At 50.0% G+C, this 26767-nt stretch overlaps 1 protein-coding gene across 13 annotated transcripts in view; it reads left to right on the top strand.

Annotated features, from left to right (window-relative positions):
- AFAP1L2 (actin filament associated protein 1 like 2) overlaps nucleotides 1-26767 on the top strand; it is a 97633-nt gene that overhangs the window by 34891 nt on the left and 35975 nt on the right. For all 13 annotated transcript variants that reach the window (XM_027063147.2, XM_027063145.2, XM_027063151.2 and 10 more), the window contains one exon: nucleotides 23934-24062. In XM_027063147.2, coding sequence (XP_026918948.1) covers nucleotides 23934-24062 — 129 coding nt within the window. The remainder of the gene's footprint in view (nucleotides 1-23933; nucleotides 24063-26767) is intronic.

The following is a 26767-nucleotide window of genomic DNA, read 5'->3' as shown; positions in this document are numbered from 1 at the left end:
AGCTCTGCGGGGAGCGTGGCAGGCGATGGAGACCATTTCCTTGGAAGCCTATTTTCTAAATCACACGTGAAGGTTATGTTCCGCAGACTGGGCCCTAGATATCATTTGTTTCCCGATGAGGATTTTACATTTTATATTTTCATTTTAGTATTAGTTTTTAAAACTATTTTGAGCCTATCCTGAATCGTCTAGATGGCTACCTTATGACTCTGCGTTTGTTGCCTCATTTATATTCGCTATTAGATTGGTGCCCAGGGATAACGAAAATACCAATGCCAGCTAGACTCCCTGGCAGTTCTACATGGCTATGCTGGTGGTCGGGAGGTGGGGTGGAGGGGGAGGTTCCTGGATTGTATGTTAGCTTGGGAATGGAAGAGAACAATATATATGCCTAGATACTTCTGCACATTTTACTTGTATGACATTGCCTTGTTAGGTTACTGAGAGTCAAGCAGGGCTCGAAGTCAGTAGCTTTCTTGGCCAAAATGGTCAGTGATTTAATAGGTATCTGTACCGAAAAAGGGAGGAGGGAATTCCTTCCTGTTGAGAGCCCACAGTGTTGAAGTCATGATTTGAGGCCATTAGCCTTGTAAAATACGTTGTTAGGAGTTTCTGGATAGTACTCAGGGCTCACCAGACGATCCCCAATGCCCAGCCTCTGTGTCAGAGCTGTGAACTTGAATGTGTGTCTGGGCTGGAACAGGTGGGCTCACATGGCTGGTCTCCCTCCTTCTGGGATCTCACACACACCCCAGGCAGCTAACTTTTCTGTAATTCTGTTTTTGTCATCACTCCTGCTCTAAGCCGTCCATGACTCCCTAGTGCCGACTGGATGATTTCACCTGGGGATTCTTCCCCTGGTTGGCAGGGCTCTCTCAGGCCTGCCCAGCTCACCCTGTAGAAGTCACATCCTGGGTGTTTGCTGCTGCAGCTTGTGCCCTAGCCACCCGTCCCTCTTGGCGGCCTCCCGGCTCTCACGTCCCCCTGGGACACTGTCTTTGTCCCATCTCCTTGTTTCCAGACCCTCCGAAGTCCAGTCCAGATACCATCTTGCCTTCTCTAATGACCCCGGTCACTTGTCACTCCCCTTTCTGCCCCCAAGCAATGGCATCATGTAGACTTAATGTGCTGTCACTTGAGTTGTGGGGTGGTGAGTTGGAGGAGCCTGTCCCACCTTCTGGACTATGAACTCATGGGTAGATGGCAGGATTCAACTTACCCTCCTGATGTGGCTTTGACTCCTTCCAAAATGTACTTGGTGCCTACGTCCAATCATTCACTCGCTCCTCCATTTAACAAACCCGTGTTGAGCACCTGTTGTGTGCTGGCAGGACTCAGCACGTTGAGGAAATGGTGATCAAGACAGACACAAAGGAATACTCCTCATGAACCTTCCGGGCTGGGGAGATAGGGAGAAGTGGGGGAAAGGAGAGGAAGGTCTCAAACAAGTCTTGATGGCTCAGGACTGCCAGGAAAGGAGTCAGGGAACCTCAGGACACACACTGCAGAGAAGTGTCAGCCAGTGGTAGTATGGGACTCATCGCCTCTCTTGCACCAATGACTCGATTAGTTTGCACTCCAGGACTCCAGCTCTTAATCCTGTCTGCTCATTGGAATCAGCTGCAGAACCTCCATGAATTTGGACCCCCTGCCTCACCCAAGAGACGGTCTGATTTATTTGGTCTGGGGAATAGATAACAAAACTCACGACCCACGCGCGAGCCGAGGGACCCGGCGGGACACCCCCCACCCCGCCGCTCTGTAGGCGGCCTGGTAGGTCAGCTCAACCCCTTGCACTGGTGGAGCGAGGGTCTTGTTCAGTGCTGGGGCCACAGGTGTGAGGGCTCAGAGAAGAGGATTTATTTGTGTGGCCTGCCATGTGCCCTCTTTGGGGTTGAACTGTGGCCCCTAAAAAGATACAGTCAAGTCCTAATCCCCCGACTGCGACTTTATTTGGAAATCGGGTCTTTGCGGATCGTCATCTGGTTAAGATGAGGTCCTACTGGATTAAGGTGGGCTATCAGCCAGTAAAGGTAGGGGGTCCTCATCAGAAGAGGGCAGTTTGAATACGGAGACACACAGGGATGATGCCTGTGACGACAGAGGCAGAGACCGAAGTGATGTAGCTGCAAACCAGGAAGGCCAGGGATTACTGGTGGCCACCGAAACCAGGAAGAGGCCAGGAAGCATGGCCCCGTTGACGCCTGATTTCAGCCTTCTAGCCTCCAGGACTGGGAGAGACTCCATTCCTGTTGATTTAAGCCCCTCAGTCCATGGTATTTTTGTTATGGCCTCTCTAGGACACTAATACAGGCCCCGAGGGTCTTGGCCACATGAACGGTGACGCCAGGATCTCCCCCAGGCCCCGACTTGGGCACCAGCAGGAGCCCCGAGGCAAACCCTCAGCAGCTGTCACAGCTGTGACCTGACTGAGCGTTTCACAAAGCAGCAGCCTGCACGGGAGATGTCAGCGAGGGGAGAGGGTCTCAAAGAACGGAATGGAAGTTGACAGCTTGGTTCTCACTCCCTAACCTTTAATTAGGCCCACAGCAACAGCTGCTGCTCAGAAAGGGCTTCATTATCAAGTCAGTGGCATGGCCTGGGTTCTGCTTGGGGAAAGGGCATGGGTAGAATGCCTTGAGTAGCAGGCCAGCACGGGACAGCCCTGTCAGTTCAGCGTGTGAGTGGCACCGGCTGAGCCCTGGAGGCCTAGATCCCGCTCTGGACGAAGCACGGAAGGCCTCCCTGCTGTGGGGAGGAAAGCGCTGGACGCCAGGCCCAAGCGCTGGGCTTTGGTTTCATGCTGCTTCTGGTTCTTTCTGTAAGCTTCGTAAAGTGACTTCACTTCACATATTGGTTAATGACATCTCTTTTGGTAAGATTGTGGAGGCTTCAGTGAAACGCAGCGAAGTTCGGCAAGGGCCCCACTAGTGCCTTGCGCTTAGTGGTGCTGGTCAGAGGCTCATGTGGCGAGTACGGGTCCGGAAGGGCCAGGACTCAGAAAGAACAGGAAGTCAGCCTCGTGTGTATGGCGTGGGGCCGCTGGTGGCCCGGGGCGCTGCCTCCCATAAAGTGGCGCAGTAGACAGCAGGCCTGACGGGCCTTTGGGACGTGTGTGGTGTGTCTGCCACAGGCTGCATGCGGGGTGGAAGCTGGTGGGCCCAAGGGACCTTCCAAGAGAGGCAACTTGGAATTTTCTGTCTGGTGTGTGTTCCCAGGGTTGCCTCGCCCTGACTCCCAGAAACCCGTTTTCCCAATTTGTTGCTCCTGTGTCTAGAACCTACTCCTGCAAGACAGCTCCCAGTGTGTGAGAGGCTCAAGTGCCACTGTCACCAGGTGAGGGGGGCGGAGCCTGGCAGAGGGCAGCCTGGGCATGTTCCCCTCCCATGGGCTCTGTGCAGCTGTCCTCACTGCACCTGTCTGGTCGCCGCCTAGAAGCCCTGGGCCCTAGGCCCACAATCCGCTCAGCTTTTCGTGAAAGTTGTTCATAATTATTTATGGCAAAAAGGAAGGCTCTCTTTTGCCAGAATGAATGTCCTTAAATGAAGAAGATTTTAAATCTAATCAGATTCTTGCAGTCCGGTGGAAAAATCAAACTTTTTCCAACCAGGTTAGTCTTTTAGAAGTCTGTTCCTTCCTGGCTCTTTGTTTTTTTTCCTAAAGCCGTGTACAAATATTCTCTCGATCCGTGAGTTTTGGGGGGCTGTCTTAGCTTCCTAAGGTTGCCGTAACAAATTACTACCAGCTAGATGGTTTAAGACAACAGAAACTTATTCCCTCACTGTTCTGGAGGTCAGAAGTTCCAAAAATCAAGGTGTCGGCAAGGCGGGCACTCCCTCTAATGACTCTAGGGGAGAAGCCCTCGCCTCTTCCAGCTCCTGGTAGCGCTTGGCTTTCCTTGGCTGTGACAGCATGAACTGCAGCCTCTGTCTGTCCCCACACGACCCTTTCCCCTGCGTTTCTGTATCTCACAGCTCCCTCTCCTTTCTCCTAGAAGGATACCAATCATTGCATTTACAGCCCACCCTACATCCAGTATAATTTCGTCTCAAGGTCTTTAATTGCATCTTCAGAGATCCAGTTCCAAAGAAGGTCAATTCACAGGAACCAGGGGTTAGGACAAACAAATCTAATGTCATATGAACAGGAGCCTGTAGAAATATGAGGCTCAAAGAAGTGAGCAGGCAGCTCTCCCACCTTGTAGACAAAGAAGCGGTTACTTGTGAGCCTGTGACAAGACAAAGGGGCTGGGCTTGGGGCAGCAAATTAATGAAGAAGTAACAAAGTTTGTTTATGCAGCCTTCTCGGCCTTGAATTCCCCTATCTTTTTCGATAAGGATGCTTTATACCCTCATGGCATAGGGAAGGTGCCTTCACACAGGAGATTTATTTCCTGTTTTGGGGGAGGCAGGGGACAAAGGAGGTCAGAGTGTCCTTCTTGCGCCTGCCATTTTCTTAAGTAACTTTAACTGAAAATCATCCATATGCCAAAGTGGCTTATTTTGAGGTAGCCTAGTCTGCTCCCCTTCCCACCATCATAAGGGGAAGAAAAATGTTATAAGAAAACAGCTGTAGAAAAGCATATAGGGTTTTTTTGTTTTCCCATCCATTCATACGTGGAGAACCACAGTGTACTAGAACATTAAGAATACCAGGAATTTGGTATTCACCTGGGTCACTGGGTGACCCAGTCAGTTAAGTGTCTTAACTGTTGATTTCAGCTCAGGTCATGATCTAAGGGTTTGTGGGTTCCAGCCCCATGTCAAGCTCTGTGCTGACAGTGTGGAGCCTGCTTGGGATTCTCCCTCTCCCTCTGTCTCTGCCCTTCCCCTGCTCATGCTCTCTCATTCTCTCTCTCTCTCTCTCTCTCTCAAAATAAATAAATAAACATGAAAAAAAAAAAGAATACCGAGAATTTTGTTTTGGTTCATCTAAAAGGTACAGAAAAGCTAACATCACTATAAACTTACAGTGAGGCGTGTTGATCTGTATTCTAAGAGGGCCATTTTATTTAGTGGTACCCATTTTTCCCATTTTATTTAGTGGTCAGGTCTAAGGGTCTAAGGTAAAGAAGGTGCTCCGTAAATATTTGGTAAAGAAAGGCAGATGGGAGGCACGGTGCCAGGGTCGGCTTGAGGCAACACCCCACCCTAGGATGTGACCTCTTAGGAGCCGGAGGGAGGTCAAGGTGGCCCCATTAGTCTGCAGACTCTGCACCAGAGCTGTCCTAGTCTCTGTGTTCAGATATCATGTGTCAGAGGGGAGTGCTTTTCTCGGGTGGCTGCTGTCCGTGGGCCTTCAGCTGAATGTTTGGCAGAATTCCTTGCGGGTAGGCTTCTGTATTAAACGTCAGGTATCAGGAGCTTGGGAATAATCTCAATTGTCTCACCGATCTTTCTGGACTGGGATCAGTACCATTTTCTGTCTGGGTTCATTTCCTGACACTTGGTCCTGTGATTTTACAGGAATAGAAATATGTGTAAATGGAAGAAATGTTTACTGTTGGAGAAATTTTGCTTGGAAAAGAAAATGCACGTACAGAGTTCTGAGGAGTTTTGAGCCTCAACACCGATGAGACTGTCCAGATCTGTGGGGTTTTGAACTCTGTTTGTTGGAATAAGTTTGGGTTAGGAAAGTACCTAGGAGGTTTTAGGTTTCAGGACAGCAGTGTTAAATGTTTTAATTCCCAAACACATAACATTTTTCTTGCCCTTTTCTAAATGTCTTTCAAATGGAGCAGGATATCTCCCTGGTTTTGCAAAAGCTCTGTGTCCTCGTCTGCATTCTCCCAAGAAACAAACGAATAGGATATGTGTCTGTCTGTCTGTCTGTCCGTATCCATAGGAAGAGATTTATTAGAAAGGATCATCTGATGTGCCCATCAGGTTGACATCTAAAACTAACCATTGTATAATCTCTTTGGCATTTGCTCATTCCTAGCTCAGTAAGGTAGCGGGTGTCACATATATGATCCTTTTTGGTATCCTTGGCAAAGGCATTCTCAGTGGAAACGGAGTGAAAAGTCCAAGGATGAAAACCAGAAAGAGACGGGTGAGACGGTTGTTTTCTGTTTCTGAATTTCAGTTGGCTACCTTTGCCTCTTGTCCTGAGCATGCCACAGTACCTTTTTTTTTTTTTTTAAAAATGAACGAAAGAAAGGATGGGGAAAGTACTTCATTACAGTGCAGGGAGAGCTGTTTGGGTTTCTTTGACCAAGTCCACACTCAGCCAACAGATCACTTGTTTGAAACTTATTTCTGATAGCCAGAGGAAGGCTTTGATTAAAACATCATTTGCCAGCCAAACCCCTTCCTTGACCCTTCCATTAACAGGTGTAACTCTCCCCATGAACCCTGAGTTCCCCTGCTGTTCAGGGGACCAGGAAAGTGGATTCATTTCTAGAGGACTTGTGACCACCCTCCGAGGTGCTGGCCCACGGATGTCCATTTGGTCCCTTTTCTGCCACCGTTCATTTCCCGGCTGTTGTGATGAGCTGTGTGAGGCATGTTTATACACAGGATTCATAAAATACATTCGAGCGGCAGATGATTTTCTATCGCCTAACTTTATTCCAAAGCATTTAGTCTTTGTAAAACCAAAAGTCACGGGAGACCCAGTAATAAAGCTGGTGCATTTTGCAATTTGGCCACCCATGCTTGATTGCAATAGCAAAATAATTACTTGTGCAGGATTTACTGGTGAACTTGTCCAGCGTCGAACAAGTAAGTGTCACACACCAGGGACTTTAACATAGTGCTCTCCGTACCTGCTGTAAGTTAAATGTATTTCCTGCGTCTTTTACTGTTCTCTTTTACTGTGTTACTGTTCTCCTAGGATATGATTTGGTCACTGGCAACTTGTATTGATAACAATCAGGGTGGAAATGGGCTCGCAGAGTTTTCTGTATTCATATATAAAACCAGGCAAATAGTACTGTTTTAGATAAGTCTTCTCTCTGCTAGGCTCTGTTGCCAAATGACTGGATTTTTCCTTTTTTTTTTTTTTTTTAAGTTTGACTTAAAAACTCTTTAAACTACTTAAGTTTTTACTTAAAAACTTTCAGACGTGAAAGAAGAAATTGTAAGAGAGGCCAAGCAAGGTATTCGGGGGGGAGGGTCAGAGTGATTTGAATTCAGATTTGAATTTACTAGCTGTGTGACTTTGGCCAAGTTATTTAACTTCCCTGAGTCTGTTTCTTCATCTAAGAGATGATTGTATCTACCCTATAGGCTTGTTATAAGAGCTCACCGTGATAAACTTTGTCAGTCATCTGGCTGACTTTATTGGTAATAAAAGCAGTTTCCCTCTTTTGGTGTGTATTCTTTCTCTTTTACTGGTTTATTATTAATAGCCTTTTGCGTTCTTTATTTAACTGTAATTCTATCTTCATAGTTTTAAGTTTCAGTAGAAAATGACCCATCATAATATTTACTAATCCTTGTTGCTGAATTTAGAGTTCATTGTACTTTTGCTTTACTTTATGCCAAATGACATTCGGAACAATGGGAAGGCAAAACTCCTTTATTTCCAGCTTTTTCTAATTAAGCCTCACTTCTAGGTGAGCAACTCCTGAACCAAGTTTGGGATTCAGAGCTGGGATTGTTCTGGAGATTCCAAATGGGATCCCAACAACCAATTCTGAATGGAAAGAGCAGAGATTTTCAGAACCGTGGGCTGGAAGAGGGGAGTTCTTGACCCGTCCCCCCGCACCCCAACCCCGTGTGCATTGGTCAAATCTGTGAGCCCCTGCGCCAGGCTGGGTGCCTTACCAGGTACAGGAGGGGGTGCCCAGAGTGAACTCCAAGATGCAATGCTTGTGCTCTTAGAAATCTGGTATGAGGTTTGAACAGCTGGAATTTTAGCATGCAAGGGACTTGAAAAATGAGTAATCCGTCGTCCAAAGAAACATAACGTGGTGCAAACAGCCCCCTCCCTGTGAGGAGATGTAAACATCACCATGATTGGAAGGTTGATTCTGAGATGCCGTGGGTTATAAGAAGCATCCTCAATTAGGAACACCATAGCTGAGGGGAAAAAAGGGAAATGCTTCCGCATTAACTTGCAAACAGTTGCAACGTGCATTCTTATTTTATGAGTTCGGGGGATACAGTCAAAATGGAAATAGGGACCTAGCTGCTTGTCTTCCGCACTGCATTGCCTAGCATGACCCTAGCAGAGTCGGTGCTCAGTACATCTTTAAAAAGAGGATAGATGCCTAGCTAGCACCGGGAAAATACTTTTGAACAGTTGTTATGGGTAGACAGAGCCAGGGTCGTGGTGGGATGAGGCAGGGCACCTTGATGGGCTGAAATAGTGACCATGACTGGGGTGCCCTGAAAGCCTGGTGTGAGGGTCAAGGGGATACTAGTTCAGGGAGAGAGAGTGAGTGGTGTGCGTGGTTCTTGCATTAGAGAACTTGGTCGTGCCAGAGAAAAAGTGGCTGAAGATAGTTTCCGGAGTGTTCAGGACGGGGGCCACAATGTTGGAGAAGTTGGTGTAGGGAGAGGAGGTGGGGGGGGGGGGAGAGGAGCTGAGGGGGGTCCCTTTGAGATCGGCTTGGTGGGAGGGGGGGTGGGGAGGGAGACTGGAGTAAGGAGCCAAATGCAAACTTACAATGTTCTCAAAAACTGAAATGCCCTGGAAGGGTCGGAAATCATACACCAGCAGTTTCTTTTGACAAATGTTGGCTGAAATATTACGTGAAAAGAGTGATCGAACTCAACACTCGGTGATGCCTTTACGTTGTTTGTAGAACAGAGCTTCAAGGGTTCCGTTTAGAACATTTGTGTGATGAATAACTAGCCCTTGTTCGGGTAAACACAGGACAGCCTGCACCGAGTATCCAAATCTGTTTCGTCCAGGTCATGGCTGTTTTCCTGAGAGAGGACTTCTCTCCTGCTGCCCCTCTCACCTTAATCAGTCACAACCAGCACACGGAGAAGGGCTCCACCTTTTCCAAGGCCTTTGCCACGGCTCTCTGGAACTCTCATTAAAGAGTGACCTGTATTCCTTCCTGTGTTCTTCAGGATACAAAACCGCTTCAATTTAGGTTTCAGAAAGCCTTGGGCAGACACAGGAAATCGAGCCTTCCACAAACTCACTGTGTGACTTGGGTGAATTTTGCGTCCATCCAGAGGACGAGTTGTTTCATGAGTTTATAAGCTCTGAGTCTGTGATAGATGGGTCAGACCAGTGCTGTCCAACAGAAATAGAAAGCAAGGGGCACCTGGGTGGCTTAGTCAGTTAAGTGTCTGATTCTTGATTTCAGCTCAGGTCTGGTCTCACAGTTCATGGGTTCGAGCTCCGCGTTGGGCTCTGTGCTGACGGCGTAGGGCCTGCTTAGGATTCACGCTCTCTCTCTCTCTCTCTCCCCCCCCCCCTTCTCTCTACCCTTCCCCTGCTCATGCTCCCTCTCTCTCTCAAAAGTAAATGATAAATAAACATTAAAAAAAACTTATTAGGGGTGCCTGGGTGGCACAGTCGGTTAAGCGTCCGACTTCAGCCAGGTCACGATCTCGCGGTCCGTGAGTTCGAGCCCCGCGTCAGGCTCTGGGCTGATGGCTCAGAGCCTGGAGCCTGTTTCCGATTCTGTGTCTCCCTCTCTCTCTGACCCTCCCCCGTTCATGCTCTGTCTCTCTCTGTCCCAAAAATAAATAAAAAACGTTGAAAAAAAAACTTATTAAAAAAAAGAAGGAAATAGAAAGCAAGGTGCATACATAATTTTAAACTACATTTTTAAAGTTTTTAACAAAAAAACAGGTGAAGTTAATTTCCAGAATATTTTTTAACCCAGTACATCCAAAATACCATCATTTCAACATGCAGTCAATATTTAAAGAAGAAACGCTCTTGAGATATTTTACATTCTTTTTGGTGGGTGGGGGGAAGTAACACTCGGTCACTTAGAGCACATCTCAGTGCAGACTAACCACATCTCACATGCTCCGTAGCCACATATGGCTTGTAGCAAAGAATGAGCAGTACCATTTTAGACCAACAGTCAGTGAGTTCTATGTAGAAGCACAGTTAATTTGGTTAAAAGACCTACCTGCCCACAGCCCTGTGGTGTCTTAGACCCTGCAGCTTTGCATTAATTCATTAAACGGCTACTGTGGGTTTGCCACCGTCCGTGAGGTCTTTTTAAACACACACACACACACACACACACACACACACACACAAACCCAGACAATTAAAAGCCAGTTTTGAGGCCACAGAAGGAAAAGGATCCTAGGAATCCTAAGAAAGTTCCACCGTTTCTCCTCAATTCCCAAATCCCCAAACTTGAAAAGACAGAAATGTTTTTGTGTGTGAGGTTGACACAAATTAATTTGGAGGGATCCAAAATGATGTGAGACAATTTATAATCTATCAAGCCCACTTAGCATGAGTATTTGTGCATTTTGCTGTAGAAATATCAATGTGTTTTATTCCTGAGTGTTTGTCTGGACCCTGCTGGGGCATATGTGGCATGTTCCTTTTCTAGAGTCTGAAATACACTGAATTTCTTTCTTTCTTTCTTTCTTTCTTTCTTTCTTTCTTTCTTTCTTTCTTCCTTTCTTCCTTTCTTCCTTTCTTCCTTTCTTCCTTTCTTCCTTTCTTCCTTTCTTCTTCTTCTTTTTTAATGTTTTATTCCCTTTTAAGAGACAGAGACAGAGCATGAGCCAGGGAGGGGCAGAGAGAAGGAGATAGAATCCACAGCAGGCTCCAGGCTCTGAGCTATCAGCACAGAGCCCCATGCAGGGCTCAAACCTACACACCATGAGATCATGACCTGAGCCTAAGTTGGCTGCTTAACCGACTGAGCCACCCACGTGCCCCTGAAATACACCGAATTTCAAAACACCTCTAGCTTTGCAGGTTTCAGGTAAGAGATCGTGGGTCTGTAGTCGTGTTTTTCAAACTTTTTTTATTGTGACCATGGTAAGAAATGGGTATCCCGGAATACACACACACACACACACACACACACACACACACACACACCCCTAAATCAAAGGTTTTATGAAAGATTTCACTCTTTTACTTGATGCAATGCATTTTGATATTTTATACTACTTTTTTTTTTAAGCTATATGTCCTAAATCACTGAGTTGACAGCAAAGTCCGCTGAAGTGTCATGCCTACAGTTTGAAAAGCACCGCTGTGGGCCCCGTACCGGGGACCGTGGAGACCAGCACAAGGACATAAGTGCCAGTCAGAAAAGAGAGGGGAGATGGGCTCCTGGCGGGGAGGCAGCACCCCCCTCCCACCCTCTATCCTCACTGTTGGCTGTTCTCCTCTGTGGTTTTACCAGGACCGTCACAGCCATGCCCTCAGTGTCTGTTGGTCATTGTCAGCAGTTTTTCTGGGGGTTTGGGCACCATGTGGGTCATGCAAGAAAATTACCTGGCCCAGTAGGCTTTGTGCTTGGATCTTTCAAAGGGAGCCATACAATTACGGCTTTGGGGAATTGAGGTGTGCCTTATAAAAGGGGTGGTTTACATGGAGCCACCATTTGTTCAAACTTCACTTCCATATTAATGAGGACCTTTTGGTCAGCAATGACTAAACACCAGCCTAGGTGGAAAAGGGAATTTATTGGTTCATGTAGTTGTAGTCGGCAGGTGCAAAGTTAGCTTCGGGCACGGCTGGACCTAGGGACTCTAGCAAAGTGGGTAGGGCCCTGTATCTTTCTCCGGTGGTCAGCTTTGTTCCCTTCTGGACACTGGCTTTATCCTCAGACTGGAAAGGGGAGTGGTCTCCTACAGCTCCCAGTATATATCCTCATGGCTTGTAATCCAAAGAAAAGAAGGGCCTCCTGCTCTCAAAGCCCGTAGAGCAAATCCTGAGGAAAATTCTGGCCTTGCTTGAATCCATCACAGTGGCCCGAAGGATGGCCAGTCCTCAGGCACATGCCTACCCCATGTGGGGTCAGCCAAATCCGAACCGTATGGAATAGGTCCTCCCATTACCAAAAGAAGGGAGGAAGAATATTAAGTGGGCCAAAAGAATTCATTTTCCTTCCTTATTGATTCCTAACCCCTGCAAGGGACTGATTCTGAGTCGACGGGGTTCACGTATTACATACAGCTCTCTGTGTGATTATCAGTTCTTGTCCATTGGAGATGTTAGCCTAGCTAGACAGCCATTCAGATCTGCTGGCTTTGTTAAAGTTGCTCCTTTGTGTGGAACTTTTGCTTTTCCATTTTCCTAATATTAAGGACCATTTTAGGCAGACTCTTTTTTCCTGGCTCTCTCATAACTTAATCGCACCACACCCATTTCATCAGCTGTTTGATCCTCTGGGTCTGGCCCCTGGCACTGGGGAGTGAGGCGTGGAGGTTTCCATTCCAGCTTGTTCCTAAGGCCATCAGAAGCTGTGTTCACTGCCCTCTGCCCTCCCCCTAGGCCTTGGTGACACTTTATCTCAGGTTTCTCCAGGTGTTTGTTTTTTTTTGTTTTTCCTGGGTCTTTCTCCATGCTTTGCTTTCATTAGAATGTTTTTGAATTTCACTTTCTGGACAGTCTGCTTTAATAAGCAAATCTTTACCAATGCGAAGTAGATTCAGATTCCGGATAAACTCCAGGCTTGGGGCCAGAAGGACCTGTTGATTCTGAGCTCTGATATTTACTGTGTGACCCTGCTTTGGCCTGAGATCTCCCCTGCCTGGCCCAGGTTCCAGCATCCAGACATGTGCTGCGGTAGTCCACTCTCCATTTGCCAGCAAAGGAGACCACCCCACCACCCCCCCTCACCCCCGCTTGATCTGGCTTAATGAAAAAATGGGATGTCCTTGCCACACATAACCGAGTGTTACAAGGGGAAGGTTAGTTTGAGTCTGGGCTGAAAGGTTCTCTTCAGAATCTCCAGTCCCTGTTTTCCTTCTCAGGTAGCTTGTTCCCAGAGGTGGCCACTGCAGCCTGGGGTTGACATTCTAGCAGATCAGGGAGCCTGAGGAGGGAGATGGGCACTGCCTAGGGAGAGTCCCAAGGCTGATGCCCATTGGCTTGTCTCTGGTCATGAGGCTATCCTGAAGTCAGTCACTGGCTGGGGGCAGGAAGTGCTTTGATTGGCTGGGTCCAGGGTCAGATGGCTACCCATGGAATAGAGGTGGGGGTTCTGGTCTTACCCAAGCCACAAATACAGTTGGGTGAGGGGTTTCCCAAAGGAGAACTGGGTACAAATAAGAAGGGCAGGTGGATGCTAGGGAAGGGGGGAATGCAATAGATACGCACCTCACAGGCTCATGGTTTATCCCTCCCCAGGCAGTGTTTTTGTTTTCCTTTGCCCAAAGGAAACTGGGTTGGCTGTCCAGGCAGGCAGATGGCAGCCCGTTGGGGGGGGGTGGGGGAGGGGTTAGAAAACAGACTGAGAGTGGAAGGAAGGACCTGACAGCTACCTCTCAAATCACAGCCTGGCACTGACTCTCCTCCCTGTATGCTCCTGGGATCAATTTGAACTTGTTGAGACCTGGGCTGGGCAGCCGTAGGAGCTTTGAAAACATGTACTTGTTTATTTTCAGCAGTGTGTGTTTTGAGGGAGGTCATTCTCCAGAGGGGCTTAACCCAGATTCCACCTTCCAGAAGCCCCTGCTGACCTTCCGTGAGGACATGGCTTAGTAGTCCTGCAAAATCAGGGACATTTCCAATCACCTTTTTGAAGCCACCCTACTAAAATTATAACATATGTGTGTATGTCCGTGCGGGGGGGTTGGGGGGATATGTTTATGGAGGCTTTCTGTATCCATCTTATTGGCGGAATTTAGATTTTATTTAGCAGCCGACGTTGAACTTAGTATACACACTTGATGGGATTACTTGTGATCTTTACACAAATCCTGTTAAAGCAGGTACTATTATTAACCCCACTTTATAAATGAGGAAACTGAGGCCCAAAGAAGTTCATTAAGCCCCCCAAGGCCACATAGCCAGTGTATAGTGAAGCCAGGAATGAACCCAGATTTGGAGCTAAGACTTGGGCAGTTTGAATCTGGAACATGGTTTGGGTGGGAGGGACCGGAAGGACTTGCTTGCCTCTGGACCAGGAAGGAGCCCAGAGAACCCACAGGAGCATGAGGGCAGGGGTGAGACACTCCAGATTCTGGGAGCCACCAGACCAAGAGGTTGAGGGGCTGGGAGGCCTTTGTTCCCCAGCCCAGCTGCCTGGAGCTCGAGGCAGGGCTCTTGTCTGTGTGGGCCAATGGGCCTGAATCGGCTCGGGGGGTGGGGTGGGGGGGGGGGGGCGGGGGCGAGCAGCCTCCTGCCAAGTCCAAGGCCTGGATGGTGGTGGTTGTGGGTTGCTGGGGCTGATTTTGACCTCCTTGGAGGCAGAGGCCTGAACAGGATACAGCTTCTTCTCAACACATCAGTCCAATGGTGTTGGATTGCTTCTGCCAAATGCTGGAAAGAAACAGGAAATCGGGATGGAGGATAATCTTTTTTTTCTCTCTCTACATGTTTAGTTTGTGTCCTTTTTCTCTAATACAAATAGCAAGTGAACCAAAAGCACGGCAGCTGCCGTAGCCGTGGCTTCTCTCCGGGCGACAACTCCCTCTTCGGCTTTGCCGAACAGGGGGATGGAAAGGAAGAACGCGAACCTTCCCATAACCCCTCCACTGACAGATAACCACTGTTCCTTTCCAGCCTTCTTCTTTTTCTGTCAGACAGTACTTCCCAAACTTCCAGTGTGACCTTGGGTGACCCCTGACAGCCTCTTGTTCAGAGACTGGAGTGGTTTGTACCAGCTGTGGGACCTGCCACGCAGAGAGCCACCCCCCCTGAACCTTTGCGCCCCACCCACACAACGGGCCTCCGCCAAGTCTGAATGAAGCACTCTTCTGGCAGATTGCATTTAAGGAATGTCCTGACTGGGTTGGGGAACAAAGGCCTCCCCAGGCCCCAAAGCCTCTTTGTCTGGCCCGGACCCTGGTGGCTGCTAGAACCTGGCGAGTCTCTCCCCTGCCCTCGTGTGCCCCTTGAGCTGCTGCAGTGCCCCGGGGACCCAGCTCGGGCTCCGGGTTCCTGGTCCCCGGGGGGGCCCGGATGCCTCCATGTCCTTCCTACCCGCACCCTTGAGGAAGTGTTCCCACCACGGCGCCATCTGGGACTGAGACACCTTATATGCTCCCCAGCCCATCACCTGCCAGGGGCCGCCTCTGGGTGGTCATTCCAGAGATGTTATGTGACCCGGGGCAGGGACTGCAATTACGGCCAGGGATCGGAGAGCCCTCTGCCCTGGCCTCCTGGACAGACCAGCCCAGACCCTTTTGCAGGAGGCAACTTAGGAGTTTTCCTTAGCTTGCGTGTGCACGCGTGTGCACGTCTGTCTGTGTCTGCCTTTCCTTGTGCTCAGCTGATGTTTTCCAAGCGCTGACTTTGAGTAAAGCATTACCAAGCCAGGTAGCTGCTACTACAGAGGGTTTTCATTTTCACTGGAGACAGAGGACTTGCCTCCATGGGACAAATAGAAAAATAAGAAAGGACAATGGCCAACCGGCCATGTGCTGCCGGGCTCACGGGACAGGTGGTGCTTCGGGTAGGCTGAGGCAGAGCGGGGGCGGGAGTGGCCCTCAGCAGGCCCCAGGCCTCTCTGCTTCGCTCTGGCCTGTTTGATGTCTCCGGCTGTTACCGTGTGAATTTCTGAAGGGCCCTAACTAAGCAGCTCCGGTTCCGGCTGGCTCCATGGCTGGGGCTGGAATTCTGCTCTTGGGGAGGCTCGTTCCATTTGAGAGGTCACTGGTGAGCAAGCAACTCGCGTTGTTTTTCCAGTAACGCAAGCTGCAGCAGACCATGTGTCCCGTGTCTCCAGCCCGCCCAACTAACCCGGGAACGCAGAGGGCGGCCTCTTCTCGGGGAAAGTGTTCTAAGTGATGAGACTCCAAGATAGGCGAGAAAAAGCAGATCGTACAAAAATGGTGACAAGCTGACCTGGAACATCAGGCCCAGCAAGGGGCAGCTCTTGCACAATGCTAGTAAACGAAGCAAAATTCTCTCCTCCTTGCCGTTTCTCTAAAAAAAAAAATGTTTTAATGTTTATTTTTGAGAGAGAGAGAGAGAGAGAGAGAGACAGAGTGTGAGTAGGGGAGGGGCAGAGAGGGAGGAGACACAGAATCCGAAGCAGGCTCCAGGCTCCGAGCCGTCAGCACAGAGCCCGACATGGGGCCCAAACCCATGAACTGCAAGATCGTGACCCAAGCCGGAGTTGGTGCTTACCTGACTGAGTCACCCAGGTGCCTGCCGCTCCCCACCGTTTCTTAAAGATGGAGATAAGAACTCCTGGAGTATTTCTTACACTGGAGAAACTGTGGTCCATGACGCTGGTCCATGACAGGGGTGGCCTGTGAATCTTTTGGGTGCTGGTCCTCAGTGATGAACAACTGAGTTCACCAATGGGTAAACACATAGACATGGTGGTCCTTGCCTTCCACATCCTTACTGTCCAGGAGGGAAAAGACTTTGGGGGGGGCGGGGGGAGGAAGGTATTTTCAAACATCTCTGACTATATACCAGGAATCAACCTAGAAAGTTCTGCAAAGTTCTACAAGTAAAATCAGAATCGAGTCCTATAGAAACACTATTGAAGTGTGTTTTTATCCAAACATATAAAGTAAAAAGACTTTTTATGAAGCATTAATCACATTTTTTTTTTCATCTCAGTGATTTATCACCTTAGCTGCACATTAGAATCTCCTGGGAAGCTTTAAAAACTCCTGGGGCCCAGACTACACTCAGAGCAATTCCAGCAGGATCTCTGGAGGTAGATGCAGGCATCAGGAATTTTTTTTTAACTCCCCAGGTGATTCCATTGTCCCGCTATTGCTGACAATCACCGCTTTTCCTTTTGTTATCTGAGCCCCTGAGTGGTCGTCCGTGAAGTGTACCGAAAGCAGGCGTACCCTTTCAAGTCAGCAGGAAGGTGCTTTCAAGAGCGCACATTGGTGTCAGGAGACAGGAACTTGCCGTGTCTGTGCAGAAGCACGCAGCAGAGGAGACCTATGGACACATGGAGGGAGATATTCGGGCTTCCGGCATCTATAAAGTGGAATATCACACGGCAATCAAAAGGGGCAAGCTTCTCATACATGCAACAACATAGACAAATCTCAAATGCCTTCCGTTAAGGAAAAGGACTCAGACCTCAAAGGCTACGCAGGTTTCCGGGGACAAGAAGGAATGAAATACTGACAGAGGCTATAACACGGATGAACCTTGAAATTGTTCGTGCACAGTGAAAGAAGCCATTCAACAAAAGGCCACATGTTCCTTGACTCCGTGTATATTTGAAATGCCTAGAATTGGCAAATCCAAAGGGATAGCGTTGTCATTGTACCTAATGCCACTAATTTGTACACTTCAGGGTGATTAAAATGGTCAATTTTATGTCATGGGTCTCTTGCCACCATAAAAAAGAAAAGCACAGCAGGTACTTGGCAAAGGCTGGCTTGGCATTTGGCTCTTCTGAAGACAGGAGACGTTGGCCTGATGTGTCCCTTCTTAGGGGGGACGAAAGGGAACATTTTCCAAAACCTCCTTCTTGAGAACTTGAGGATTCTCTGTGATCAGGAGGAATCGACCTGCCATTGTCTGCCCTCTGCTGCAATGACATGGTGTTCTCTCTCATCACAGAAATGTCTTCCACGTTCTTAGCGGTTGGGTTCATGCAGATAATATGCCCAGTGGCTTCATCTCGGGAACTGTTCGGGGTAGAGAGTGGGATGCATGTCTTTTTACTTAAAGAATAGGTTTGTTTCGTTTCATGTTTGGAAGGAAATCGTGCTCAATCATGGGTCTTCAGCAAATGCAGCTGAATAAATAAAAATGTGTGCATGAAACAGCAGGGGAACCATGAGGAACAGCTCTTTCGGCATGTTGGGAAGATATTTATGGTTGGGAACCTAGTGACCAAAAGGCAAGACTGCCTCAAGATGAGAAAAACCGGGGGAGGAGGTCATCTGGAGGCAGAGCTTGGCCATGGCCGAGGACAATGAATCGAGCAGTTGAACCTCCCAGCTCTGCGTGGGCCTTCGAAGCCCTGAACAAGAATCTTATTGATGATTTGTCAGACCCTGAGCAGACAACTCTGAACTTTAACAGAGCCAGGATGGAAAGCCTGCACAAGGGCCTACAGTTTCCAGAATGAACAACACACTTATTTTTTCCCCTCCCTCTGCTGGAGGATGAGAGAGACCAAAGTGAGAAGTGTTGAGGAGTTGGGGGGGGGGGTGGGGGGGGGTGGGGGGGATGGGGAGGGAAATGGGATGGGTGCCTTCCAGAGCCTCAATGAAATGGCCACATTCCTCCCAGCTCTGAGGGCTGAAAAATGTCAGCAGGGTTGGCACAAATTAGGGCCCTGCTTTTGTTGATTGTTATTTCTAAGAGCCAGGAGCTGGGTCTGAAAGGGTATGATCACAGGAGAATCCCTGGCCTCTGCTGTGCTTAGCACCTCTTCAGAGCCCTGAACCTGCAAAGGCTGACCCTCAACCAGGAAGAGCTCGTGCGTCGCCTGGGATACCGACTGGGCATACAAGGAGACGACCGTGAACAACTGGCTTTGATGGTGAGGAGTCCAAGGAGGCAGAAGCTGATTGCTCTTGGTCACGGGCTGCTGTGTAGAGAAGGGACCTGGATGGGCCTTGAAGGCTGATGCAGAGAGAGAGAGACAGAAATGACATTCCGGGCTTTGTGTCTCGGGTTACTGGTCCTGCGTTTCTTCAACCCTGGTGCTTGCCCTTCACCTAGCATAGCCATTTTCGAGGAGAATGCTTTCTTGGTGCCCCACCACCGACCAGCCGTGCCTGTGTGTTCTCCTGTGGCAGAGACCACACGGCGTGTCTCACTACAGTGTCCTCAAGTCTGTGTGTCTGATGGCATTCTGTGTGTCTGACTCTCAGTCACTCAGGGCCTCTTAAGTCCCTCATCCAATGGAATTATCACCAAGTCCCATTGCCTCCACCTACTATCTAGAGTCCCCTGCCCCCCCCCCCCCCCGCCGTCCCCTTTGCCCAGTACGATGGAACAGGATGCAGAGGTCATGACCTACATAAACCTCCCTGACTTAGGAATGGCTACAGCCAAGGGACGACAGACAGCATGCGCTTTGGGCTTAAGACGTACTTGAATTTGAGCCCCCGTGCCACCTCTAACTATAGATACGGGCCGCAGGAGCCCATGCTGTGCACTCGTGGGGTAGCTGGGAGAATTGGAGGTGGCGGGGTGCGGCGTCCTGCATGGCCCCTGGATGTTGTGATTAGGTCATCACACCCTTGTCGTTCTCATCTGTGCTAATGTGCTGCCCACGGTGCCTCCCCCCCGCGGTCCCCCTGTCCTCCCCGCTGTCTGCGGGGTTATTCTGTCTCTGGCCTGTTGGAAGAACAATGTGCATGGCCTTCCCGCTGCATTTTCCAGCGGCCCTGCGGGGTAAGGCACTGACTCCTTAGGGAAGCAGATCAAGCCTGTATGGTGTGTATGCGTCATCGAACTCGGCAGTTCTGGCCTCGGAGCCCGCCATCGCCCCCTGCTCCCGTGCTCCGTGTGCCCTGGTGTACAGACAGACTTGTGCTTTCTCGACTACTCCATGTGCTTTCAGCGCTTGGGTCTTCTTCTTTTTTAATCTTTATTTTTGAGAGAGAGAGAGAGAGAGAGAGAGAAAGAGCATGAGTGAGGGAGGGACAGAGAGAGAGGGAGACACAGACTCCAAAGCAGGCTCCAGGCTCTGAGATGTCAGCAGCACAGAGCCCGTCCCGGGGCTTGACCTCACGAACTGCGAGATCATGACCTGAGCTGAAGTCAGACGCTTAAACAACTGAGCCACCCAGGCGCCCGCAGCACTTGGGTCTGCTGAGCACCTCTTTCCCTTTTCCTAAAATGCCTCTGCCTCTTCCCCGTGAACTCCTCTGCATCCTCAGTGACCCGCTTCTATATTCTTCCTGCAGATAACCCTAGAGTCTGTGTCTTGATCCTCGGGGACTCTCCCGAGTCTCTTCTCTTCTCCCCCGGTATACCCCCTGGGCACCCCCTCTCCAGACATGGAGCTCCTGGAAAGGCTGGGGACCCCTGTCAAGTCAACTCTGTCTCCTCAGAAGCAGGCACGACCTTCTTACCCTTTGGCCCCGTACATGTTTGCTTGCTTGGAAACAAACGAAAGCTGTTTTCCAGGAATCGGGCAGCTTTGGGGAATAGCTGAGGATGTGAAACCAAAGACATGCTTGAGTTTTAGTGCCTTTTTCTCTTCTGTAGCGGAAGCAGCAGCAGGCACAGCCTGGAAGGGTTCAGAAGGTCAGGAAAAGCACAACTCGAGATGCTGACTGCCTTGCATGGCCCCTTGGCTTTTCCACAGCCACTGGAGCTGAGTTCAAGGCTCGGTGTCATTTCCTCAGATTTGCCCTTTGTTCTCTCGGTCTGGACTTCTTCAAATCCACTGCTTTTTGGCCTGTTGAGTTCCTGCAGCCAACAGGAAAGTCATGAATAGCTGTTCAGAAAACACTCAAAACCAAACAAAAAATAACCTAAGGCCTTACCCTACTGTACGTCTTCCCAGAAGCCTTCCAGGCCTAGGACTCTTGTCTGACCTGCTCTCGCACTTTTTGGCGAGGAGTTTTGGTGGTGTCCCTTGGTCTGGAAATCTTGGGGCTGGCCTTGTTCTGCCTGTGAGCTTGCAGAAGGCAAGAACCACACTGTCCTGGCCTCCATCTTAATTTCCTGGGTAGTTTAGGCCAAGGGCCCAGCTCAGTGCTGGGCTCACCCTGGGGTCTCACCTGATCCTTACTGATTGGTGGACTCTGGGGGCTCTTGCTACTGCCCTTTCGAATTCTGCTCCGCTGAGAGTCTAATCGGTTTTAAGTGACCCGGGCAAAAGCCACTGGCCTCTTGGAGACCCGCTGTGGTGGTCTTCCCAATACCCAGGAATGGGGCAAGAGATTCTGCTGTTGGCCGAGGGCTCTTTCCCAGACAGGACCACCCAAACATGGCTTCCCTCTTGCCTCATCTTGGCGCTCACCAGGTACCCACGTCGCCACCGGCAGAGATGAGGGCCACCTTCCAGCTCGCCTCTAAGCGTATGAGCTGAGCCATCATTGACCACATGCGGCATCGGGGCTGCTGGCTGTGTTTTACCTTCACTCGGCTCTTGACAAGCCAGAGGGGAGTGGACACAGGGACCTCTGTGGCGCTTGCTTGGTTCTTCATCCTTTACCAGGACCCTGAGAGGGAGAGTGAAGGTTTCTCTGCTTCTTCTTCTCCGGCTTTGGCAAAGTGGAGTTTCCTTTGTGAGTACCTCTGCCAGGAAGAGAGGGCTCTGATTTTGCCAGGCAGTGCACACCCGTGTGGGCGAGCTGGCTGACCCCCGTGTTTGATGTGACAGTCACACACGCCGGCACTGCTGTCACTGCCCTTCCCTGAAACAAGCAAATCCTCACCCCCCTTCCCTTCCTCCGGCTCTCCCACGAGCAATAGCAACGTTCATTCCAGGGAATTTGGTTTTGCAGGGATGGGTTTCAGAGGCTACTACCCCACTGAGATCCGTGGGGGTGTCGGACCAGAAAGAGACTGCGTGTCTCTCCCTTAGAACCGGGAGAGCACGACGGCTTCTTTTTCTAATGAAAGGGGTGAGGGGATAATCTTTGGCTCTTGTTCAGTTCTGGGGAGCTAGGCCTTGGGGGGATGCTGGAAGAACGCACTACATGGATAGAAACATCCAGTCGAGCGTTGCCAATAGCTCAGTCTTTTTTTTTTTTTTTCAACATTTATTTATTTTTGGGACAGAGAGAGACAGAGCATGAACGGGGGAGGGGCAGAGAGAGAGGGAGACACAGAATCGGAAACAGGCTCCAGGCTCTGAGCCATCAGCCCAGAGCCCAACGCGGGGCTCAAACTCACGGACCGCGAGATCGTGACCTGGCTGAAGTCGGACGCTTAACCGACTGCGCCACCCAGGCGCCCCCCAATAGCTCAGTCTTAAGAGTCAGACAGCAAACGAGCTCTCTGCCGTGGGCCACGTGGGACCTTACGGGCCTTCTCTGGGCCCTCGGGCCCACCTGTACAACATGGGCATAATGATGCTTACCTCTTCAACTTGTTGTGAACTAGTAGGTGCCTAGTGAACTCATTCATTCATTCATTCATTCATTCATTCATTCATTCATTCCTTCCATAAACATTCATTCAACAGTTACAACAGTGCTAGGTGCCAAAGACGTAAGACAGATGTAGTCCCCTCATTGAGCTCACAGGTTTTGTCACTTCCAACAACTCTGTGAAATGGGTAGGGCCTGTGTGGTCTTCTCCACTTTCCAGATGAGGACAGGAGCTGGGAGAGATTGCGTGACTGCTCGGAGTTCCCACAGCAGGTGACAAAAGACAAGTCGGGCTTCTTGGCTTCTGTGTTTGGGAGCAGGGCCCTCAGGTGGAGCCCCTGTCACTGCCAGTACACCCATGGTTCTCCACGTCGGCTGCACATTGGGATCACCTTAGCAGGTTTTAGAACTGCTGACCCCTGGGTGCTACTCGCAGAGATTCTGATATCATCAATCTGAGGTGTGCCTTAAGTATCAGGATTTTTTAAAACTTTTTAAAAATGTTTATTTATTTTGGAGAGAGAGAAAGAGAAAGCAGGGGAGGGGTGAATCCCAAGCAGGCTCCACGCTGTCCGCACAGAGCCCAACTTGGGTCTTGAACTCACGAACTGTGAGATCCATGACCTGGGCCAAAATCAAGAGTCAGACACTCAACCGACTGAGCCACCCAGCTACCCCAGGTTTCAGCCCTCCAGGGGACCCAGTGCAGCCAGGTTTGGAAAGCAGAGAGTAGAGCCTTAAGGAGCTGGCTGTCAGGGCGCCTGGGCGGCTCAGTCGGTTGAGCGTCCGACTTCGGCTCAGGTCATGATCTCACAGTTCGTGAGTTCGAGCCCCACGTCGGGCTCTGTGCTGACAGCTCGGAGCCTGGAGCCTGCTTCGGATTCTGTGTCTCCCTCTCTCTCTGCTCTTCCCCTGCTCACATGCTGTCTCTCTCTCAAAAATAAATAAAGATTAAAAGAAAAAAAAAAAAAAAAGGAACTGGCTGTCATTCCTGAGCATGTTCTGGAGAGCCAGCCGGGCAGGAGAGCCAAGGTGACGACCCCGTCAGCAAATGCAGCATCCTATTCTTAATAGAAATTAGATCACAAATAGTAATAATAGCAACAATGGTGAATGCCCTGTTCCTACACTGTTGTCCTCTGCACTGTCATCTCTGCAAGGTGGTTCCAGCTAGAAATGACAAGTGTCTCTACCCTGGTGCTCCTTGTGGGAGCCTATTTGATACCTTGATCTGTGGGACCAGAGCCCACAGCCAGCTTCGGAGTGATGCTGGACTCCATTTCAGGCTGAGGTGGCTTAGTTACTGAAGAAACTCAGGAAGGTTTTGTTTTTCTGTTTGCCCAATAACCGTGGCTTTTGAGGGATCATCCATAATTCTGTGGGGACAGCGTACTCACGGTTTCGTCTCCTCGGAGTGACTCTGCTTCCCTGTCCTTGGGGAAGGGATCAACAGCTGGGCCAACCACAGCATTTCTTTTGATGGTTATGGCTTTGTCCTGCATTCAAGTTCCCCAGGCCCTGAACCGTCCTGATTGAACTTTTCTCAAGGAAGCAAATCCTGTTTCCAGACTCACATGGCCCGATGGGCTTGTCTGGGCCGTCTTGGCCGCTGTCAATCCAGCAAACGGTAGACCTGCAGCTTCAGCCAAGGTTATCCATCTCAAAGCCAAGGGCCTGTTTTCCTCTCCCCAGGACCACCTTTTGGCTGCCACCCCCCGCACCCCCCCACGCCAGGTGCTTCCAGGCCTTACCCCAAGCCTCTCCCCCTCAGGACCACAGGGCGCATGTCGAGGTGATGCAGGATCAGGAGGTGCCCCTCTGAGCTGGGCCTTTGGAGAGAAGGCAACTGCTGTAACGGATTCTTCTCTTTCCTGTCTCTAGCCCTGGAGCAGCTGTTGACAGAGCTGGATGACTTCCTCAAGATTCTTGACCAAGAGAACCTGAGCAGCACCGCTGTGGTCAAGAAGAGTGGCCTGGCTGAGCTCCTCCGGCTTTATACCAAAAGCAGCAGTAAGTGTGGCCCGGGGGCCTTGGAGTTGGGCCTAAGCCACCAAGTGCGTGGCTCAAGCAACAGAAATGTTTTCTCAGAGATCGGGAGGCCAGGAATCTGAGCTCAAGGTGTCGGGAAGGGTTGGTTCCTTCCGAGGCCTCCCTCTCTTCCTTGCAGACGGCCGTCTTCTCTCTGGGCCATCACACCATCTTCCCTCTGTGTGCATGGCCGTGTCCAAATTTCTTCATACAAGAAAGAATACCAGTTATATTGGTTTCGGGCCCGTCCTAGTGACCTCATTTAATGTTAATTACTTCTTTTTTTTTTTTTATGTTTATTTATTTTTGAGAGAGGGGGTGGGAGGGGGAGAGAGAGAGGGAGACAGAGGATCTGAAGCGGGCTCCGAGCTGACAGCAGAGAGCCTGACGCGGGGCCCGAACTCACAAGCTGCGAGATCATGACCCGAGCTGAAGTCAGACACTTAACCTACTGAGCCATCCGGGCACCCCTAATGTTAGTTACCTCTTTGACGACACTTTCTCCTCCTACATTCTGAGGTATTGGGGGCTAGGACTTAATATATGAAGGGGGGGGGGTGCATAATTCAGCCCATTAGCAATAGCATACGAGTGATGTGATGTGAACGAGAGCCCAGAAATCTCCGGACACCCAGCACAGCGGCCCTGCGTGAGGTTTTAAACAAAGTGTTTTCAAAGCACTTTTCTTTACTCATTCAAAGTAGAGAAGGGATAATAAACTGTGATAATAATAGCCAACGCTTCGTTGAACATTACCCACCTGCACACACATCAACTTGTTTCATCTTTAAGACACTCCTCTGAGGTGGGTGCTGTTATTACAGGTGAGGAAACTGAGGCTTAGAGAGGTTAAATCCCTTCCCTGCATCATATGGCCCAGAGGAAAACATAGTTTTAAGGCTATAGATCACAGAACCTTGACCTTGAGTACATAGTTGTTTTTTTTTCTTTTTTACTGAGGTACATTTTATACATAATCAAATACATAGATCTCAGTTAAGCCTTCAATTCAGTGAATTTTGGCAATCGTATACACCTGTGTACCTGCCGCCCACAGTAAGGCATCGGACATTTCTATCCTTCCAGAAAGTTCTTTCTTGCCCCCTTTCGGTGAATTCCTGAACCCCCACCCCAAGGCAACCATTGTTCTCATTTCTCCCACCACAGATTAGCATTGCCCATCCTAGAGCTTCATATAAATGGAATCGTAGGGTGTGTACTCTATGTTTGGCCTCTTGCGCTCAGGGGATTCGTCCGTGCTATGAGCTGCGTCCATAGTTTGTTGCTTCCATTACTCAGTAGTGCTCCAGTCTGTGAATGTACCACGATCTTCTTGTCCATTCACTTGTTGCTGGACTTTTGTGTTGTTGGTCCTGGGCTATTGCAAATAGTAAGGCTGCTCTAACATTCTTGCACAAGAATGGTCATGGTGGTTTCATTTCTAGTACATTCAGATTTTCTTTTTTAACAGGAAACGCCTTCTTGTGAAGTCCTAATAGCTTAGTTGAGTCTATTTCTATATCGGATGCTTGAGAATTGGGAGTGATATTTTGGGACAGTAAGGGACCATCTGCCTCGGGGCAGGAAGCAGCCCAGATCCACACCCCACCCCCCCGAGAAGGGAAGTGCACCCTCTACAGCCATCACCGTCAGGAAGTTCTCCCATGTGTCCAACCTGGATCCGCCAGGTTACGTGTCAGGGTCGCTTTTCCTTTTCTTTGTTCCCTGTGGAAACCGGCTTTTATGCTCTGAATGGGAGAGACGTCATAAAACTGAGGCATGTGGCCGTAGGCCCGGCAGCCTTCTCTTTTGCCGGCATGCCCCAGCTCTCTTAGCCTTCCAGGAGAGGTGTTTTCCCGGAGCCCCATGTGTGGCCTTTGCCACTCTCCAGGCCACCCTTGGTCCCCAGGCTCCTCCTGGCTCCGTGGCTAGTGTCGGCTGGCCTGCGTGAGTGCTGGCGAGCGGCACATCAAAGGTGGTAGGTGGGAAATCCACATTACAAAGCCGGCGAGTTAGAGATGAGTCACCCCACGGCAGGAGCCGTCGATGCAAACCTTGAAGAAGCACACTGCCCAGACTGTCGAGATGTGCTCTGACCTGAGCGTGTCTAATGATAGACGATACCTCCGTTGGGAATGGGAAGACGCCTCTGTGACGGGCTCTCACCATCATCCCGGTCCTCTTCTTGGTCCCAAGAACCAAGTGGTTCTTGGTTCTCATCGCTCTATCAGGGCCCCCTGGGTGGGGTCCCTTTGTGGCTTAATGTGCTGTGTAGCTTCCTCTAGGTTGACCTTTGTTTCACCCCAGGTGTTTGTGTGCTCTGCTCTGATAGAGTCAGACCTTCCCCCTACCCTTGGTCTCTGCAGCTCGCAGGGCCGCCGGGGCTGCTGAGACCGGTCAGGAGGCGCCCAGTGTGAATTGCCCACAGAGCACTGCTCAGACCACCGGAAGCGTGCGCACGGCCTTACCGGGACCTGTGGCCGCCACTCCCCACTCCTGCTCTCGAGGCTGAGATCCATTCTGGTCGTCTGTGCGCTCTCTCGGCTAGCAGAGTGATTATAACAGCCGCTGACGTCTGCCGTGCACGTACTCTGCCCCACCACGGTGCTTAATGTATGAAATGACATGGGTTGTGCCACCCAGTCCCCATCCCGGGTCAGGGAGAGAGTTGTTGTCCTCATCTTCTC

Source organism: Acinonyx jubatus, chromosome D2, assembly GCF_027475565.1.
Source record: "Acinonyx jubatus isolate Ajub_Pintada_27869175 chromosome D2, VMU_Ajub_asm_v1.0, whole genome shotgun sequence".
In the NCBI taxonomy this organism is placed as follows: domain Eukaryota; kingdom Metazoa; phylum Chordata; class Mammalia; order Carnivora; family Felidae; genus Acinonyx; species Acinonyx jubatus.
Note: the sequence above shows the minus strand (reverse complement) of the source record. Positions and strands in the feature narration are given on the sequence as shown.